This window comes from Aquarana catesbeiana, linkage group LG02, assembly GCF_042186555.1.
Source record: "Aquarana catesbeiana isolate 2022-GZ linkage group LG02, ASM4218655v1, whole genome shotgun sequence".
Taxonomy (NCBI): domain Eukaryota; kingdom Metazoa; phylum Chordata; class Amphibia; order Anura; family Ranidae; genus Aquarana; species Aquarana catesbeiana.
In genome coordinates, this window is record NC_133325.1 from 522,145,553 (window position 1) to 522,162,807 (window position 17,255).

Below are 17,255 nucleotides of genomic sequence, written 5' to 3' on the forward strand. Positions count from 1 at the left end.
TTTGAAGAGGACACTGCGCAGCCGTGGAATAAGAATCCTAAGTTGGACGCACCTCTTTCAAAGGTTTCAGAAAACTCGGACCTAGCGTTCGATGATATGAGCAAGCTTAAGGATCCGATGGACAAGAGAGGGGATATCCTTCTCCACAGAGCCTGGGACTCAGCGGTTGGGAACCTCAACCAGCTCTGGCCTCCACTTGTGTGGCCAGAAATCTGGAGGTTTGGTTGACTCAGATCCAGTCGCATCTGTCAGCAGGTACCTCCAGAGAGCAGATTTTGAAGTCTTTTCCTCTTCTCTTTCAGGCAGTAGGTTTTTTGGCGGATTCTTCCTCAGAGTCAGTAAGAATGTCGGCCCGGACTTCGGCTTTAGTGAAATCTGCCAGGAGAAGCCTTTGGCTTAAAACCTGGTCAGGGGACTCAGCCTCCAAGTTGCGCCTTTGTGGCCTTCCCTTAACAGGCGATCAGCTATTTGGCCCAAGACTGCAGGAGGCACTAAAACGTACAGCTGATAGGAAAAAGGCTTTTCCAGAGAAAAAGAGAATCCCGACAGCCAGAAAGTTTTTTTGTGGCCAAGGCAGGCAATGGGGTCCTAGAGAAAAGGACAACAGGCCGAAAAAACATTGGACTGGGCACAAAGGCAGAGGCAAAGGGGGGGTCCTGTTTAACCCTCCTCAACAGCCCGCCAAGCCACAGTGACTTGCGTTTCCCGGTGGGAGGAAGATTGAGGGGCTTCATCCCACAGTGGGCAGAAGTCACTTCGAGCCCCTTCATCCTGGACCTAGTGACCAACGGGTACAGGCTGGAATTTGCCCATCAACCACCAGAGCGGTTATTGGTCACCTTTCCTCCCCAAGAGCGAGAGAAAGCGAAGGCTCTGGGTCTCCAGATCAGAGACTTATTGGATCAAAAGGTCCTGATTCCTGTTCCCCAGTCAGATCAGGGCAAGGGGTTCTATCCCCATGTAGTTATGGTCCAAAAGCCATCAGGGAAGTTTCGACTTATCCTGAATCTCCGGACTTTAAACAATTCAATCAGATACAAACCTTTGCGTATGGAGACGGTTTTCACTATCAAAAACCTGCTCTACCCAAACTGCTTCATGGCCACGCTGGATTAAGGGATGCCAATTTTCACATCCCTATCCACCCAGCCTTCCAAAAAATTTTGAGGTTAGCAGTGAAGTTGGATACAGGGACTCAACACTTTCAGTTTCAAGCCCTCCCCTTCGGTCTCTCCTAGGCCCCACGCATTTTTATGAAGGTGTTGGGGGAAGCACTGGCTCCGCTGAGGTTAAAGGCGATAACTGTTATCCCTTACTTGGACAACCTCCTGGTGGTGGCAGAGTCATACCAAAATCTGTTGGAGGACCTCCAGATTGTACAAAACTTCCTACAGTCCCTAGGCTGGTTGATAAATATAGAAAAGTCATCCTTAATCCCAGCCCAGAAAGTAACATACCTGCGTTACGACTTTTGCTCAGTAGACCAGAGAGTTTTTCTTCCTCAGGAGAAGATTACAAAAATGATCCAAACTATGTCAGCATTGCAGACCAACCAGTCGGTCTCTCTGAGACAGGTTTCGAAGGCAGTGGGTCTGACCTCATGCTTTCCCGCAGTACCATGGGCGAGACTTCATCAACGTCCATTACAACTGTTTCTATTGAGAAACTGGGATGTCAAGGGTCTGGCTTCCCCCCAGGATAAAAAAAAGCCTGTGGTGGTGAACAGGCCAGCACCTAACAGGGTGTCTCCCATGGTCCATTCCCATATCCCAAAGGATTACTACGGATGCGAGTTCCTGGGGATGGGGGGCCCACCTCAACAATGCAGGGGCACAGAGAGAGTGGTCCGCGAGGGAGGCAAAGGCTTCCTCCAATCAAAGAGAGCTGCTAGCAGTTCTCAGAGAGCCCTGCAGTCTTTTCAGACGGAGATCAGGAGTCACAATCTCCAAATTCTGTCAGACAATATTGCGACAGTCGCGTACCTCAACAAGCAGGGGGGCACGAGAAGTTGGATACTTCAATCAATTGCCCAGGAGATCTTTTCATGGGCAGAAGGGAATCTAGCTTCAATTTCAGCTGTGCACCTGAAGGTAACACACAATTGTCTAGCAGATTATCTCAGCCGCTACCGGGTAGATCGAGACAACTGGTCCCTTCATCCCGAAGTCTTTGCAGATCTCCCCAGCAGATTGGGATATCCTGAAGCGGATCTGTTTGCAAACCAGAACAACTGCAAGACGAATTTGTTCTTTTCCATGAACCCAGCAGACCAATCCTTTGGGATCGATGCTCTGGCAAACCCGTGGCCTATGTTATGCCTTTCCGCCAATCAGACTTATTCCAGAAGTTCTCCAGAATTTTCTTCTAGAAGAAACGGATCTCATTCTAATCGCCCCTTTCTGGCCCAAGAGGCCATGGTTTTCCCTGCTTCAGACTCTGGTCTCGGAGCCTCCACTGAGTCTTCCGAAGAGAGAAGACTTACTATCGCAGGGTCCAGTGTCACACCCACAGGTGGTTTTAAACTTGACAGCTTGGTATCTGAAGAAAAGATACTGAGCGCCCAGGGGTTCTCTGACAAGGTAGTCAGGACTGCAGAAAACCAGTCACCAGAGCCATATATTCCAAAGTTTGGAAAAAGTTCAATTCATGGTTATCTGAGAACTTGTGATATTCCTTCAATTTTGGAATTTTTTTCAGGAGGGGGTCGACCACGGTCTTTCTGTTCGTAACTTAAAGGTACAGGCGGCAGCTATTAGTGTGTTCCCCTAGTTTTCTCTCCTGGAAAATCCCACTATAGCTAGATTTTTCAAATCAATCTCTAGAGCTAGACCAGTAGTGGTGAGAAGTTGTCCAACTTGGGACCTGTCCCTAGTACTTCAAACTTGAATTTCCTTTTGAGCCTCTTGAAGATATCTCAGTTAAGTCACTCACATTGAAAACTATTTTTCTTGTAGCTGTTACCTCAGCTCGTAGGGTAAGTGAGTTGCGGGCCCTATCAGTGAGGGAGCCTTTCCTCACGATTTTTGAGGATCGAGTTGTTTTGAGAACCGATCCAGGCTTTTTGCCCAAGGTGGCCAGTACATTCCACCGATCTCAGGACATTGTACTGCCAATCTTTTGTAGTTCGCCACAGGGCGACCTAGAAAGAAAGTTTCGTTTTTTAGACGTGAGAAGGATTCTCCTAGTCTATCTTGAGGTCACCAGGACCTTTAGAAAAACTGATGCCTTGTTTGTCCTCTTTTCAGGAGTTCACAAGGGAAATAGTGCATCTAAAGCCACCCTGGCTAGACCTCTGAAGCTTATAAAATTAGAGAGGTTCCCCCACCTTTTGTTACTGCGCACTCAACTAGAGCATTATCTACGTCTTGGGCTGAGAGGGCTGGTGCCTTACCGGAACAAATTTGCAGGGCTGCCACATGGTCCAGTTACTCAACCTTCATTAAGCATTATCGCCTGGATCTCCTATCAGCTCAGGAGCAGGCGTTTGGTCGTAAGGTCCTTCAGGCAGTGGTCCCTCCCTAGACTGGTAAGTTCTGGCTCATCGTCTCATGGGCTGTCCTGGAAGACGCTTTGAGAAAAGCTGAGTTAGACTTACCGGTAACTCCTTTTCTGAGAGTCTTGCAGGACAGCCGGATTCCCACCCGGTTTTGTCTGAAGTTATGTATATTATCATATGTTTTGTAGGTACATCCTACGTTTCTTGAGAAGACTGACATGGGGCCTGGAGGACCGCCCTTTTATCTGGCGGGGGTAACGTGTTTCCTGTCCTGGTAGGAGGAGCCCTAGGTCTCATGGGCTCTCCTGGAAGACTCTCAGAAAAGGAGTTACCGGTAAGTCTAACTCAGCTTTTTTCCTCAGTTTAGGCCGATACGTATTCTTTTACATATTTTTTGGTAAAAAAAATCGCAATAAGCGTTTGGTTTGCGAAAAGTTATAGCGTCTACAAAATAGTTTTATGGCTTTTTTATTTATTTTTTTTTAACTAGTAATGGTGGCGATCAGCGATTTTTTTTTTTTTTTTTTTTTTTTTTATATCGTGACTGCGACATTATGACGGACAGATTAGACACTTTTGGCGCTATTTTGGGACCATTCACATTTATACAGCAATCAGTGTGATTAAAAATGCATTGACTACTGGTATAAATGTGACTGGCAGTGAAGGGGTTAACCAGGAGGGGGCGCTGCAGGGGTTGATTCTAACTGTAGGGGGATGGGCTACGTGTGACACGACACTGATCACCGCTCCCGATCACAGGGAGCTGTGATCATTGTCATTAGGCAGAACGGGGAAATGCTTGTTTACATCAGCATTTCCCCGTTCTTCCTCTCTGTGAGACGATGGAGGGTATCCCTACGGACATCGAGTCCGCGGGACCCACGATCACACTCATGGAGCCGGCGGCAGGGTCACGCGGCGGCACGCACGTGACCACCTGGCGGCAAATTTAAAGGGACGTACCCGTGCGCCCATTTGCCTGTCCGTGTCATTCTGCCGACGTAAATGTTCAGGCGGTGGTCGGCAAGCGGTTAATGGACATTTAGTTTCTCAATATGTTTATGTATATGTTGTCTCACCATTTTGCATACTAATCAAGCTTTGCAGGCAATGTCATTAATGTATAAGTGTGCACTGTCACTTTATATGTTTGCATTATTACATATATCACTAGTTACTTAGCGCTGCACTTAAATCCTTACCATTTTCTTTACGCAATTTGTCTAATTGTAGTGTCAGCAGCTCATCTATTGAGTGTGGTGGCGCAGTATTATTCTTCCTTTTTTTTTTATTCACAGATTAATACATGACCGCTGTTTTGTAGTCTAAGAACTGACACATCCTGTGAAGAAACTACATATCCACCAGTTTCTGGATCTCTCAGTCTAGTGATTTTCTGCTAATTAATTAGATCATACAAAAGCAAGCAGAGAAATTTACAGCTGGCTCATCATGTATTCTTTCATCACATTTGCACTCCCACATTTGTAACACAGAGGAAATCAACAAAGCTAATTAAGGGAATGGAGGACCTCAGGACTACAAGCATTAAACTTCTCTCTGGAGAGAAAACGCTTGAGAGGGGATTTGATATCAATGTACAATTACCGTACTGGCGACCCTAGCATAAGGAAAATACTATTTAGTTAAATTTAAAAAGACACACGGCCATGCACTAAAGTTGGAAGAGAAAGAGCGGTAAGGATGTGGAATTCTCTTCCACAAACAGTGGTATCAGCAGGGAGCGTTGATAGTTTCAAAAAACTATTAGATGGGGCACCTTAACGACCACAACATACAGGAGTGTACGTATATATAACACACACACACATATCATAGGTGCGACTAGATGGGCTGATGTGTTTCTCACCAACTATGTGAGGCATAGATTGTGACCTGGAACAAGAAGTTGCCTGTCTATTTACCGAATAGGGACAAGTTAGGTGGGTTAATGCATGGACATGGGAGAATTGATTGGCCATGACACTATAAACTGCAGCCCCAACATCATTACAAGGTAAGATAAGACAAACACAATGGGGAATATAACTACACTAATGCCTAGTTAAATAAAAATAAAAGTGTACAATGCTTTTTAGGCCCATTTAAACTTCCATGCCAATCTAAGAATTTCTGTTTCAGGGTGACAACAAATGATTTCATTTTAGAACCAGCAGCGTTATCACCCTGTTACAGAAAGTGGAAAAATAACTGATCTGTAAGACCAACAGGTAATAAAACTGTTACGGGAAACTCAAAAAAAAAATCCTGTGTTAATGCTAGTGACAAGCTATGTCCTATCTCATTTGGTTTTGCCCAGAATTCCATTTTAAATCAATGCAAGGCAGGTGTCCTGCAAAATTTCCAAAACGGTTTTAGTTGTAATCATATATATTAACTTTTGTGGTAGTTCTCTTTTTTTAGGTTCATATTTACAGTGACTAAACCTTTGCTTTGGGGCCAGTTGAACATTTAGTTTGCTTTTAAGCCATAGTAGCCATCAGCAAAAATAAGTAAAACGTAATTGTGTCTCCTTTCACAGAACTCCTTGGAAGAAATGCTGCTTCTCTGGAGATGGAGAGTATATCGTAGCAGGCTCTGCCCGGCAACATGCTCTGTACATTTGGGAAAAGAGCATTGGAAATCTAGTGAAAATCCTGCATGGAACCCGTGGTGAACTACTGCTAGATGTTGCTGTATGTTGTACACCTATATGGGTTTCTTAAAGTGGCTTTATTGTACAAAACACTTTTACCTATATTTATATGTGTTTGTGTATAGGAAGAGAATGAGAGCGAGAAAGAAAGATTTGAGGAGGTGGAGACAGAGGTTGGAGAGGGAACAGAGTTGGAGTGGCACTGTATGTGTTGCTTTCTCCATTTTTGAGAGGTGACGATGCACCCCTTCACTAGAATAGGAAAGTTTGGTTATTAGTGGGATTGCTTCAGCAGTCCCACTATTGTTGTTCGTTTTTTTTATTTATTAGTGGGACTGCTTCAGCAGTCCCACTATTGTTGTTCGTTTTTTATTTATTTATTAATTTTAATTTTATTCCGTATGTTTTCTGCGTAACTTCTGCATGCTTTCAGCTATTAAAACCATTCAACTTTTAAAATGTTCAGCTCTTTCAGCTAATGATGGGACTTTTTCAACTTTTTTTTTTCTCTTATTTATACTTTTTAAAATATTTAGCTTTTTAACACTTTTTTTAACATTGAAGTGAATGAGAGCATGCTTCAAATCCTTAAAATCTTCTTCCGCTCCCAAAAGTTTCTGCTCCTTTATACTTTCACCTACAGACGCCAAACAAATTTTAAAATGTTCAAAAAATATTCAGCTATCTGGCTATATCTTTTCAGTTTGATATCTTTTACAGTTTTTGTGAAAATTTTATACTGATACATTCACAAAGGCCGTGTGTCTCTAGCGGTGAAGTCGCTGTTTCCATAGCATGTACTCTTGTGGATTTATTACGGCTTGTTTGAAGGGTTCTCTCACAATGTGTCTCACTCATTAGGTGTGGGGATTAATGATCAAAAAGCTTTTCAAAAAACCTTGAAATATTCCTCATCTTTCATACATTAGTGGTGGTGTTAAACTTTTTAAATGAAATTCATGTTTATTTTAAAACGATTCCTACTTTTCCAACTATTCTCACTTCTTCAACTGTTTCTTAAGGATTTAAGCTATTCATCCAGTTAGCTTTAGCAATTCAGCTATTAAGTATTCCCACACATTTTCTCCAGGAAATGCATTTTCGAATTCTCATAGCGGTGGTTGGGTACACAGTTTGTTAATGCTAATTGGTTATGTGGTTGTGAATAGACATAAGCCTTTGACCTTTGCAAACAATGTATCATTCTATATTACATCTAGCATTTCTAAACTTTTTTTTTTTTCTTTTCAAGTGGCATCCCGTTCGACCAATAATCGCATCTATTTCCAGTGGAGTGGTTTCTATATGGGCTCAAAATCAAGTAGTAAGTGCTGTTTTGTAAATATAAAAATTTATTTTTTAATTGATCTTTACAAAAAGTATTAAATAGGGTTCATTGTCCATTATCCTGTTATTGTGCAAATCTGCTTTTGTGCAGGAAGTAGCTATTACTAAAGTGATATTAAAGGCTTTCTTTTTTTTTTCCTTCCTTAAATAACCTGTCATACTCACCTGCTCTGTGCAGTGGTTTTGCCCAGAGCACCCAAGCAGGCTCATTCCAGAGCCACATCGCCGCGAGTCCATTTACACACAGAGCCCCGCCCCCTCTCTGTCCTCATTGGCTCACTGGCTGTGATTGACAATAGCGGGAGCCAATGGCTCCCGCTGCTGTCTCAGCTAATGAGGCTCTCGTGCACATCGCTGAATTGTAATGGGGACTACTGCACAAGCATAGAATGCATTAGGGTAAAAAACCTTGAGCCTTTAGAACCACTTTAACCGATAGCCGCCTGCCGTCCATCATATGACGGCCAGGCGGCGCGGCTCTCGTTCTGGGAGGGCGTCATATGACGCCCTTCCCTTTAAACAGGGAATGCGCACGATCGTGTGCGTGCATCCCTGTACCCTCAGTGGCGGCGAGTCATGGAGACGCAGCTCGCCGCCGAGGGGGGTGAACTGCCCTTGGGCATGGCAGTTTAACACGTGATCAGCCGTGATGAAGTCACGGCCGATCACAGATGGTACCGCCCCACTGTGCACGGCGAGCGTACGTCCCGGGAACACTTTTCGTTACCGACGATGGTAAACAGCCATTGGCCGACGGCTGTTTACCACGTGTTCGGCTGTGATCCTTTTACAGCCGATCACTAAATGTAAACACAGAGCGGTAACTAGCTGTTACCAGCTCTTCTCTCCTCACACACTGTTTCCAATGTGAGGCGAGAAGAGCCAGGAGCAGTGAGTTACCGATCTGTGTCTGTATTGTGCTGCACCAAGCACAACACTTGTCTCACCCCCCCCCCCCCATTGTCATCTGTCACCCAACAGTCACCCCATAAAGTGCACCTGTCACATAAGGGACTGCCATGCACCTGTCACCCATCACCGACCATCAGCCATCACCCATCAGTGACGGTCAGCCATCACCCGTCGCCCATCAGCCATTAGCCGTCACCCATCAGTGACATCAGCCGTCACCCATCATCGGCCGTCACCCATCAGTGGCCATCGGCCGTCACCCATCAGTGGCCGTCGGCCGTCACCCATCAGTGACCGTGGCCTGTCGCTCGTCTCTGACCATCACCCATCAGTGACCATCTCCTGTCACACCGTCATCACCCATCAGTGAATGTCACCTGCCACCCATCGCACAGCCCATCAGTGACCGTCATCTGCCACCTGTCACACAGCCATTAGTGTCATGTCCAAAAGAGTTTACAACAGTGAGGGGGCGTTCCAGATCCTCTCCATGACTGATGAGAGCGACGGGGAGTTCTCATCAGATTCCATTTCTGATTCTGAATCAATTTCGGAATTTGAACGGATTGAGTATAGTGAATCGGCAAATGATTCGGAGGAAGAATGGGTCCCTCCTAAAAGGGCACGGCACTTTGGAGACCAGGATTATATTCTCAGGCCCAGTACCAGCGCTGCCGCCTGCGATAGGCCCCGGGAACAAATGCCCAGTACCAGCGCTGCCTCCGGCGATAGGCCCCAGGAACAAATGCCCAGACCCAGTACCAGTGCTACCACATCACACCAGAGTACCAGCACAGGAAATTCAAATCCCCCAACTACTGGAGTGTCACGTCCCCCAAGAGCCAGTGCCTCTACATACATGCCAGGTGGTCTTGCCAACCCAACATGGCTGCCATCCAACTCGGGATCACCAATTATTCTCTCTTTCACAGCACAGCCAAGTGTGCAGGCCAACACCCAAAATTTCTCAGAGATTTATTGCTTTCATCTGTTTTTGCCCGATACTTTGCTGCAATTCATTGTGGACTAGACAAATTTATATGCCCAGCCGTATATTGCCAACAACCCCCAATCATCATATGCCCGTCCATTTGAGTGGAGAGATCTGAATTGAGTTCAAATTGTTTATGGGCCTCACTCTAAACATGGGGCTTACAAAAAAAAAATCAAGGACATGCCTATTGGTCCACTAACCCCATCCACAACATGCCCATTTATTCTTTTGTAATGGCCAGGTCCTGATACGAAATGATAATGCGCTTTCTTCATTTTAGTGACAACGCCCAGTGCCCTCCCCGCAATCATCCAAATTACGACAAATTATATAAACTTCGCCCACTGATAAATTTCTTTTCCCAACAATTTGCAGAACTCTATGTCCCCGATCAGAATATGTGTCTGAGTCCCTGGTACCCTTTTCAGGCCGGCTAGGAATAAAGCAATATATTCCTAGCAAAAGGGCCAGATACGGAGTAAAATTATACAAGCTCTGTGAGAGAGCCACGGGATATCTGTATGTCTTCCGCATATATGAAGGAAAAGATTCCCAGCTCTAGCCCCCTGAGTGCCCGGCCTACATGGGCACAACTGGAAAGATTGTATGGGACCTGGCATACCCACTTCTGAACAAAGGATATCACATATACCTTGACAACTTCTACACCAGCCTGCCCCTTTTCAAGCACTTATACATCGCAAAAACCCTGGTCTGTGGAACCTCCACAAAAAATAGGAAGGGCTTCCCACAATCTCTAGCAAACAAAAAGCTGCGAAGGGGGGAAAGAGCAGTATTGAGATGCAACGAAGTGCTGGCCTTGATGTGGAAGGATAAAAGGGACGTGCACAGGATGTCCACCATCCATGACAACACTACAATTGAGGTTCAAAGAAGACGAGGTCCCATTGAAAAGCCAGTATGTGTCCAAGATTATAATCTCTACATGGGGGTGGGGGTGGATTTCAATGATCAAATGATTCAGCCCTATTTTTCTATAAGGAGGTCCCGATTCTGGTACAAGAAGGTAGTAATTTATCTCATCCATTTGGCCATTTATAATTCCTACGTAGTCTACACCAAATCCACAGAAAGCCCCGCCCCCTTCCTACAATTCTTAGAAGAAGTTGTCACGTCCATCTATCACCAAAGACCCCCCCCAGAAGACCTTCGTTCTGAGGCTGTTTGCCGACTTCATGAGCGCCACTTTCCCTTAAACATTCCACCATCTGAAGCAGGCCGAAGACAGCAAAAAAAATGTTGCGTGTGCACCAAAAGAGGGTTTCGAAAAGATACCAGCTACCATTGTCCCCAGTGTCCCTCCCAACCTGGCCTTTGCATTGGTGAATGCTTCCAACTTTATCATGCATCCCTAAAATATTAGCCCATATTTTTAACCATTTCCCCATTTTCATCATCTGTGCTGACCATTTTCCATGCTTCCCCAAATAACCATGCCACTGCCTTCCATGTGAACTGACCCTGGCCTGTTTTTTGACTATGCCTCTGCCTACCGTTTGGACTGCCTCCACGTGAACTGACCCTGGCCTGTTTTATCAACTACGCTACTGCCTACCGCTTGGACTGCTTGCACGTGAACTGACCCTCGCCTCTTTTTTTTTTTTTTTTTTTCAAATTATATTTTATTAAAGAACAGGAGAGGACATGGGTCCCACACAGTGATACAAGGTATGTACAAAACAGTATATTGAGGGTGCAGCCTCCATTTATACATAATCGTCTCCTATGGATACCGTAGATATTATTTCTTTGTAAGAAAACCAGTGTGGGCTACTAATAGAACCTCATATGTATAACCAAGAAGCAATATGTGGGTGGGACCGAACCTCTCCGTTTCCATTTCAATTTACTTAAAAAGGAGGAAAGAAGAGGCCTAAATAATAAAAAAGAAAAAGATAAGAGATGAGAAATAGAGAGAAATAAGATAGTAGGGGGGTTCAGGGGAAAGGGATGGGAGGGGATATGGGGTAACGGGGGGGGGGGGGGACAAGGAGACGGCTACTACATGTGCCGTCTGACAGGCTTAGGAAGGATCAGCACTGTTTTTTATACCAGATAATAGCATATCAAGATGTCTTCCACTAAACAGACTAGTTCCCTTCTAGAAGCACCTGGCCTTCAGCCGAAAGGATAAATATGTTCCATCCGGACCAAGTCCTGGTGAACACTTCGCTTTGGTTTCTAGCAGTCAGAATCAAATCCTCCATTCTCTTAATATCCTCTACCTTTCTGAACCACACACCAATTGATGGGGGTTGTGTAGATTTCCAAAGCAGGGGAATACATGCCTTGGCGGCATCCAGTAGATGCCGGATCAATGACTTTTTATACACTTTGCTGGCTGAGGTGGTGGCGTGGAGCAGAAAGAGGGCAGGATCATTTGATATTGTGCGTTCGGTAAACTTTTGTATAACGTTTCGGATGGTTTCCCAAAACCGGTCCAGCAATGGGCATGTCCAGAACATGTGGAGGATGGTGCCACGGTCACTATGGCATCTCCAACACCTATCCGTTGTGAGAGGGAACATCTTATGTAATTTTACAGGAGTGTTGTACCACCTAGTGATCAACTTGTAATTAGTCTCCTGCGTTTTTGTGCAGATCGAAGATCTGTATGTGAAATAAATTATATTCTGCTTTTGACGCGTCGTAAATTTACATTGTAGGTCCTGTTCCCAGGATTCTAAACTTTGTAAGCTAAAGCTGTCTGGGGGTTTAATTAACAATTGGTATGTGGCTGACAAGGCATGTGGCATGGGGTCTTCTTCCGTACAATATAGATCATATGTCGTCAGGGGTTGGCTAAAGCTATCGGGGGATGCTAATGTTTTGAAAAAGTGATCAAGTTGGAGGGCCCTCAAAAAATCTAATTGAAACGGTCCGGCTGGGTTTCTAAGTTCTGCTATATTAGGCCATCTTCCATTCAATAGGAAGTGAGAGGCTTGGAAGTGATTAGAATTCTTTAGAGATATAAACAGTGGATCTGTATACCCTGGAGTGAACTCGGGTGTACCCAAGATCGGGCGGATCGGGGATGTTGTTGATGTAAGATGGAACCTTACGGGGGGCGTGGCCTGAGGAGCTATGGAGTAGGACGTTTGGAAAGAGAGCTCCCTTTGCCCAAAATCCTGTAACCGACATCCTGCTCTAATCCTAGCAATCCTGACAGGAAAAGACACATCAATAGGCTTGTCCCATCATCTGTGTGGCCCTGGGTGCTGCCTGGCCGTCTGGAGCGCTGCTCGGGGCCGCGGAGACCGGATCGTCCCGCCCCGGGCCCGGCCTGTAGGAAAGTCCCCGGCTTCGGCCTAGTGCTTGGAGCGGCGGCCATATTGCTCCACCCGGCGGCGGCTCCTACTCATCCCCTGGCTATACAAGGCTCCCCAGAGACGGATCTTTGCCTGCCTCGGCCCCCGGACTGCCTGTGGCCCCCAGCGCTGAACTTCTGCACCCTGAAACAGCTCCTGGGACGGCCCGGGGATCCGGCCTGGTCCTCGGAGCGGCGGCCATCTTGGTACACCCGGCGGCGGCTCCTGCTTATCCCCCGGACATACAAGGCTCCCCAGAGACAGATCTTTGCCTGCCTCAGCCCCCGGACTGCCTGTGGCCCCCAGGGCTGAACCTCTGCACCCTGGGACGGCTCCTGGGACGGCCCGGGGCTCCGGCCTGGTCCTCGGAACGGCGGCCATCTTGCTGCACCCAGCAACAGCCCTGCAGATTCTCCTGACTTGCCGAGCCCCCCAAAGGACTACTTTCTGCGTGCATGGGCCTCCAGATCTCCTCTGGGGACACAGTACCTGAGGAGAGGCCTGAAAGGTGAGGGAGTGAGATACAGACAGAGCAAACTTCCAGCACACAAACTCCTGATAGGGGTCCTGAGGAACGATACACCAAAGTAATTCATCACAAGGGTTCCCCTTCTGTCCTGGGACCGCTGAGGACTATGTCACCACCAAAGCGGAACACTGGGACGACAGACAAGCTCGCGCAATTTCGCCGCCTGGAAAAAGACATGCAGCAGGAGGGCAGCGCAGACACGTGTACGGGCCCCGCTCCTCAGACGTCAGACACCGACAAAGTGCTGGACGCTATAGCCGCCTTGCAAAGTACGCTGACTGCGAAGATAGACGAAGTAAAAATCGATATATCCCTGATCAGACAGGACTTCTCAAAACTGAAAGACAGGGTTACGGAGGCAGAAACCAGAATCAGCAACGCGGAAGATGCCCTGCACCCCATGAGACATACTACAGAAGAGATGCAGAGACAAATACAGCAACTTAATGCCCATCAAGATGACATGGAGAACCGCCTTAGACGCTGTAACCTCCGCTTCATAGGACTGCCGGAGAAAGAGGAAGGCGCAGACCCGGCAACCTATCTAGAAACGCTCCTGCTCAAAACGTATGGCCGGGAAGCCTTTTCAGTAATGTTTGCGGTGGAGAGGGCGCACCGCATACCTGCGCGGCCACCACCACCTGGAGCGCCTCCCCGCACATTCATCGCCAAATTTCTAAATTTTCGGGACCGAGACAAAATCCTTAAACTCACCCGGGAGAGAGGAAACATACAGATCGGGAACAGCCAGATAGCAGTATTTCCGGATTTTTCCAGCGAGGTGCAAAGGAAGAGAGCACAATATCAAGAGGTGAAGCGCCGATTGAGGACCCTCCATCTCAAGTATGCAATGTTATTCCCTGCCCGGCTGCGGGTGGAGGAGGATGGAAAAGTACAGTTCTTTGACGACCCGGCGGCAGCGACAGCATGGCTGGATCGTAGAGACAGGCCAGCTTAATCTGTCTAAGTTCATACAACCACAGTGAGTACTTTCTGACCTCGCACAAAATCCTACAATACAAATGTCATAGAGACTTTTTAGAAGGGAACCAGAATCCAGTTTAGGGATATAAAGAACGGGGACACACACAGCTTGTACACAAGAGCAGTAGATGAGGATAAGAGAGCTAACTCCTGTATAATTCTGACATGGAACAAGAGGGATCATACAATAAAGTTGCGCGGGTTACCGGTTGCGCCCTTACATTTTGAGAAGAATGGGGACAGTCTACAGTGATATGCTCTGCAAAACTCCTAAATGACAGGGATGAACTGTACTACAACATCCTGGAATATGAGTCATAATTTGACCAGTTGCAAGGAAGAAAAGTGCAAGGGGAGCTCACTGACTGAAATGTGTGATAGTCCTGATTACAACTACTCCACGAGCGACAGGAAAACAGTCGCCCCCTTAACAAAGTTGTTTCAGCATAAAAGGACAACACATCTATTGCTATTAAGAAATGTGCCTCCAGCGGAGTGTATCCGCTGGATGATATGTTATATGCTGACAGTTTGGGTAAATATGCTCACATCAGGTTGGGGAGATGTGCAGCTGGGAGGGATGGGAACAGTTAAAAGGATAAGTTTTGTGTTTTACTTTGGGAATATAAGTATTGATGTGACCTTGATACGGCTAGACAGACAATATGCATTCAACGTTAAGATAGGTATTAGCAGACTGGCACAGTGGAAAGGGCAGACTAAGGAGGCACCACTGTCTTGGAATCTCACTAGATGGCAGCCACACTATTATAATCAGAAACCAATATGGCCGATGTAAAGTTTTTGACGTGGAACGTACGCGGTATGCGGAATAAGGTAAAACGAACCGCAGCCTTAACATTTCTAAAATCACAGAAAGCAGATATAATAGCTTTAATAGAAACACACATCACAGGCCAGATGCAGGTAGCCTTAAAAAAACCGTGGATAGGATGGTTATACCACAGCACACACACCAATCAATCAAGGGGGGTATCGATACTGGTCGCCAAAAGAGTGCCCTTTGAACTAATTACTCTAGAGTCAGATAGATTAGGAAGATATATCTTCCTGCACGCCATCATAGGAGGCAACTCTTTATTGATTCTGGCGTGTTATATCCCCCCCCCTTTTTCGATCGAGGTAGTACTCAAGGGACTGGCATTCATGGCACAACATCCATCAGTTCCTGCTATATGGATGGGCGACTTTAACCAAACCATGAATCCAAATTTGGACAGACCAGGCCTGGGAGATACATCCAGGACTGTGCCTCACCAAACCAGACTATGCAGACTATTCACAGAATTTGCGCTAACAGACGTATGGAGATGGCAAAACCCGACTAAAAAAGCATACACATGTCACTCGGCAGGCTGTGACACGATGTCCAGGATTGATTTTATACTGGTCTCAAATGCATTGCTGCCTAAAATAACAGGGTCGGATATGGCTCCACGAGCACTATCGGACCATTCACCCTGTTGGATAACAATAACTCTATTAAAGGCAATGCCCACTTCTAATTGGAGGTTGAATCCATTCTGGCTGTCTGTCCTGCCTGATCTCGAGAGCATAGGGCAAGAATTACAATATATCCTAAACAACTTAAGATTTACAGATTCAGACACTGCAGTCTGGGACACCTTCAAAAATCAAGCTAGTAGAATACTTTCACTAAGAATAAATAGATTTAAAAATTCCACCAAACTGCTATTACAGATGACCACTGACAAACTACAGGAATTGGAACAGGTATACGCACAAGAACCCAGTACTGATAATCTCCATAAACTACAAATGCAATCCAGAACAGTAACCCAAATGCACCTAGAGAAGGCCAAACAACAGGTTTTTTTCAAAAAACAAAGAATCTTCGAACACGGGGAGCAAGCAGGTAAATTGCTGGCATATTTAGCCCATTTAAATGAAAAACCTCCAGTAGTGGTGACCCTAGCTACCTCACAGGGAGACGAGGTGACCGACCCACAACAGGTAGCAGACATTTTCCTAAACTTCTATAGGAATTTATATAAAACTCAGACAACACAATCCACACACGAAATTAAAAACTACTTACACAGAATTCAGTTCCCTAAACTCACATTAGAACAGGTTAAGCTACTAGACGCCCCCATTAGCCAGGAGGACATATCTGAAGCACTGTCCCAACTAGCTAAATCCAAGGCCCCCGGACTGGACGGCCTGCCACTAGAATTTTACACTGCATTCCCTGATATACTAGTCCCGAATTTGCAAAAAGTATACCAACAAATATTTAAATATAAATCACTCCCTCCATCAATGCAAGAAGCACAAATAATAGTTATACCTAAACCAGGAAAAGACCCTAGATATCCCGAGTCCTACCGTCCAATCTCACTATTACAAGTAGACATCAAGATACTGGCCAAAATCCTAGCATCCCGTCTAAATAAAGTTATTCTATCATTAATTCACCCAGACCAAACCGGCTTTATGCCCGGGAAAAATACAGCCATGAATATAAGAAGACTGTTTCTAAATATTCAAGCACAACACGATAATCGGGGTACCAGAGTAGTGGTGGCCCTGGACACAGCAAAGGCCTTTGACTCAGTGGAGTGGTCTTTTCTTTGGGAGTGTCTACGAGAATATGGATTTGGTCCCAATTTCATACAGTGGGTACAAATACTCTATCAGTCACCAAAAGCACGGGTCCTCGTTAACGGTTGTATATCGGGACAATTTCCCCTAGAGAGAGGCACACGCCAGGGATGTCCCCTTTCTCCACTGCTATATGCCCTGGCAGCCGAGCCATTGGCCATAGCTATAAGAGCTGACACGGGCATAGTGGGACTTAAAATAGGCAACCATATAGAGAAGATCGGACTATACGCAGACGACACAATACTATATCTAGCCGATCAGGGCCCATCACTTCAAGCAGCTTTGGACACTATAGATAAAATGGGAAAACTCTCAGGCCTACGGATAAACTGGGAAAAATCACAGATACTCCCCAT

At 45.9% G+C, this 17,255-nt stretch overlaps 1 protein-coding gene across 2 annotated transcripts in view; it reads left to right on the top strand.

Moving 5' to 3' along the window:
- RBBP5 (RB binding protein 5, histone lysine methyltransferase complex subunit) overlaps positions 1–17,255 on the top strand; it is a 156,966-nt gene that overhangs the window by 21,311 nt on the left and 118,400 nt on the right. For both annotated transcript variants that reach the window (XM_073615818.1, XM_073615819.1), the window contains exons 8-9: positions 6,042–6,195; positions 7,408–7,479. In XM_073615818.1, the coding sequence (XP_073471919.1) occupies positions 6,042–6,195; positions 7,408–7,479 (226 nt within the window). The remainder of the gene's footprint in view (positions 1–6,041; positions 6,196–7,407; positions 7,480–17,255) is intronic.